General features: G+C 47.6%; 1 protein-coding gene across 2 annotated transcripts in view; it reads left to right on the top strand.

The window, feature by feature from the left end:
- Nucleotides 1-894: 894 nt before the first annotated feature.
- Nucleotides 895-4,028, top strand: part of Fam71e2 (family with sequence similarity 71 member E2) — a 16,279-nt gene continuing 13,145 nt past the window's right edge. Inside the window, exons 1-3 of one of the 2 annotated variants that reach the window (XM_021167759.1) lie at nucleotides 895-1,240; nucleotides 1,460-1,614; nucleotides 1,693-1,948. In XM_021167759.1, coding sequence (XP_021023418.1) covers nucleotides 1,091-1,240; nucleotides 1,460-1,614; nucleotides 1,693-1,948 — 561 coding nt within the window. In that variant the 5' untranslated portion in view covers nucleotides 895-1,090. Of the gene's footprint in view, nucleotides 1,241-1,459; nucleotides 1,615-1,667; nucleotides 1,949-4,028 lie in introns of those variants that run through there. The other variant, XM_021167760.1, reaches the window with a different exon arrangement.

Genomic DNA, 4,028 nt, shown 5'->3' with positions numbered 1-4,028 from the left:
AAAAAAAAAAAAAAGAAATTGTCTTAGATTCAGAAAAAGTTGCCCTGCTTTACAAAAGAGAGGGAAACTGAGGCTCAAGGGGAGGAATTGCTTTCTGTAGGGTATTTTGCCTTGGTTTTGAGTCTTACCTCCAGAGATCTGCCTGCTTCTTCCAGAGTGCTGGAATTAAAACTGTGTGCCACCATGCCCAGCTTATTGCTCTTATGCTCATACAGGTAGTTGGCCTTATATCGTTATGGTACTAGGACTGAACCCAGGGCCTTGTGCATGCCAAGCAAGCACTTTAACACTCAACAACATCTCCAAGCCCTTTGCTTTACTTTTCTATTTATTATTTTGAGACAAGGTATTGTTACATAGCCTAAGATGGTTTCAAACACGATTTTCCAGCCTCCCATCCCTAGTGCTGGGATAACAGCTGTGATGGCTATGCCCAGCTATGGTCGTCCTTTATTTACAGTTCAGTGTTTAGTTGATTCGAGAGTTGTGGGGACACACACACACACACACACACACACACACACACACGAGCCATTAGGAAACTGAGGCTCAGTGTGGGGTTGGGTCTTCCTGAGAGTAAAGAGGAGGGTCACAGGCAGAGCTAGGTCTGTGATTCAAGCCTTTGGGTTAATGATCCCTATGGAGGTTCTAACACAGATCCCTGGGGGGGGGGGGGGGGGGGGGCGGGGGGAAGGGGGCTGTGTCATCACAATCTTGGGTCCAGGAGATGGAGATGTTCTGATAGAGGTCTGAGTCACCTATCCCAGCCCTCAAAAGACTACACACCTTATTCTGGAATGAATGATGAGGCCCCTAGGCAGTTCCCAGGAAGCAGCCTCTTGGGTCTAGTGAGGTCACAAAGCCCCTCTCAAAGGTTCCACCCACGGCCTAGTGCTGACTACCTCTCTGCAGGGCCATGGCCATACCAGAGTCTCTCAGCCCTGGGGACACTCCACTTTCTGTCACTGCTGAGCTCCTGACATCCTTGAAGCTCAAGGGTCCAAAGCTGGTGGGCTGGGGTAGGGGTCAGGGCTCCACTTGGGTCCAGGATCCTTGAATCTATACACCCTCACCGGCTGTTAGGGCAGCCATGAGGCGGCTGTGGCGCTTTTTTTTCCCTCCGCCTCCCCCGGAGCCTCCGAAGTGGGTCCCCATCCTTGGAGAGATGCAGAAGACCCTTCAGATGGCCGAATACCTGCCCCTCCGCCCGCTGCCCATGTTCGAGAGTAACTTTACCCAGGTCCCCAGCTCCCTGTGCCCCCTGGAAATGGGGGAGGAAGTCTGAGACACAGGAAGAGAGAGGGAACCCCCTGGGCAGAGTGGGTTGAACAGGGATTTGGAATTTGAACCTCCTGTAGGTAGAAGATGGGTTTGGAAAGAAAGGAGGCTCTCAGGTGAGGGATGCTGGAGGAATGTTGGAGAAAGAACTGGTCCCAGCCCTGCTCCCTGGCTGCCCCAGGTAACCAACAATGGGTCTCCTGCGTTATTACACAACAAATCCAACAAGCTGACTATGGGTGTCGCAGCATCCTTGCCTGGCCTAGTGCTGCCTGACATTCTGTTGATTGCTCGGCCCCCCGAGGACGAGGAGTGCTCCAGTCTCATCCTAACCAGGTATGTTCCTTGAGCCCCATCCTAGCTCACTCTACTCCATCCTATCGCACTAGCTACCTTGTCTCCCACCTCCCGCAGGATGATCCCACTAGACCTTGCCCGCCTGTATGTCGATGATCTGCCCACCTGGCGACTGAAACTGCGTCTGAGATCCGGCCGTCATTATTTCCTGGCACTGGATGCCCCTGAACATGAGCTGGCCTTTCTGTTTGACCGCTGGATTCGCCTCATCAACCTGCTTCGTGGGCCTAAATTATCCAAGACACCAAAAACAGAACACTCCCTGCTGGAAATACCCCCAGAAGTCACTCTTGCCTCCACTTGGCACTTTCAGGTGAGGATTCAATGAACAAGGCCTGGAAACCACCGCCAGATTCCACAGAGAACAGGGGACCCATAGCCCATAGGCTAGCCGCTCCCACCCCATTGGAAAGGAGCTGGGATCCTAGAATGCTGTATTTAAAAGGAGAGTCTGACCTCATGGGACCAAGGAAGAAAAGATGGGGAGGAAGGTGCAGGCTGGGAAGGTGAGACAATCATGGGGTGGAGAAAACAGTTCAGTTGGTAAAGAGATTATTGCCTAGGAACTATGGGAATATGAGTTAAAACCCTCAGAACCCTCATAAAAATGCTGAGTGTTGCCAAGAGTGGTGGCACACATCTTTAATCCCAGCCCTTGGGAGGCAGAGGCAGGTAGATCTCTTGAGTTCTAGGCCAACCCGTTTTACAGAGCCAGTTCAAGGACAGTCAAGGCTACCCAGAGAAACCTTGTCTTGAAAAACAAAAACAGTAAACGCAAAACCAAAACAAACAGTTGGGTATACTGGCACAGGCTTGTGATCCCAGTGCTGCAGAGGGAGGCAGGTAGGTTCCTGGCCTTGCCTGATCTACTTGGTAGATTCCTGCCCAGTGAGGAAACTATCTCAGAAGGAAACACAAACAAACAAAAAAAGGCAGGCAGTTTCTTGAGGAATGACACCTGAGGTTGTCCTCTGGCCTCCACATGCACAGACTTACAGACACACATATGGCCAGGAACCCAGGCACAGTGGTACAGCACTTGGGTAATCAAGTTAGGAGGCTCCTGCCCCAGCCTTTGGGATGGACAGTGTGAGGTCGGACACAGCCTCAGACAAAGGTGATCTCTGGCCTTGAAACTATTTTGTGCTAATTCCTATTGGTTTCTTTTCTCTTAGTATTTTGTGCTAGTAAGCATTGATTTCTTACCACTCTGTGGCTGAATGTCTTAGGTTCTGGTAATAAACTCCTGCTGGCAGCAGCAGGGGATTAAGAAGAAAAAAGGGATAACTGCTAGGGCTCTTTTCTCTCTGGCTCAAGGACCTCTCTTGGCCAGGCAAGAGGCTTGGAACTCATTAACTCTTCATGAACCAGAGAGAAAAGAAAGGAAAAGAAAGAAAATCATTTACACAGATAACATGCACAGGCACACACACATTCACACACACACACACACACACACACACCCTGCTCGGGCCCGAACACCTGTCTCATCAACTCCATGAGTGTTCATGCATACTTACATACATACACATATACTTACAGATGTATGTATGTACATACATATAGACATGTGGACAAATACATATATACATTTGGTGGATGGGGCTCTTTAATGTCACACTTTATTCCTTCTCTATGGCCTTCTTAGACAAAAGTTCTTCATGAAGTTACCTCATAGATAAAATGATACACAAAAATGTTGCAGAAGGCTGTCAATAGTAAGTTCAAAGCAGTGCTTCATTCTGTAAGTTCATTATAAGTTCAAAGCCACAGTTTCACATGGCCTCGCTTTATCATATACTGCACACCTGTGGCTTCATCCTTGGACCTGACCTCGAGTGAATATTTTCCCTTGATCACAAATTGATCCCAAGCCTATTTCTCTTCTTAGTGTAATTGTGAGCAGGCACATTCTATCTCAATTCTAATCTTATTACATCTTTCTGGCAAAACAACTAAAACTATTTCCTAAAGCTTTCTTCTTAAAATTATTTGAACCAAATCAGGAATTCTATAAAGTCATTAATTCATCCAAACAGCATTAATTCATGAAAGTTCATCTTCATGTTGATCTGCAGGAAATCTGCCCACTAGTGTATGCTGATGCCCAGGAACCATTAGGCTATGTAATAGTGACAGGAAAGGCATATCAGCAGTGAGAAGCAATCCTGGGATGAAGTCTCTAAGGAACGTGCATCTAAGAGCTTACCCATCACAGGCCATGAAAACAGTGGGCCATCTCCAGAAAATTTTACTTGTGTGTCTTAGTCTTCCCTAGATGGCTTCTGACATCTCCTCCCTTAAAACAAAATGAAGTGTTAATCTCTCTGTTGCAGAGATTGTACAGCAGATCCTAGATTTCTTTTTCTTTCCTTTTTTTTTTTTTTTTTTTT

The sequence above is a fragment of the Mus caroli genome, chromosome 7 (genome assembly GCF_900094665.2).
Source record: "Mus caroli chromosome 7, CAROLI_EIJ_v1.1, whole genome shotgun sequence".
NCBI lineage: Eukaryota > Metazoa > Chordata > Mammalia > Rodentia > Muridae > Mus > Mus caroli.
The sequence above is the reverse complement of the archived record's forward strand: the minus strand, read 5'-3'. Positions and strand labels throughout refer to the sequence as shown.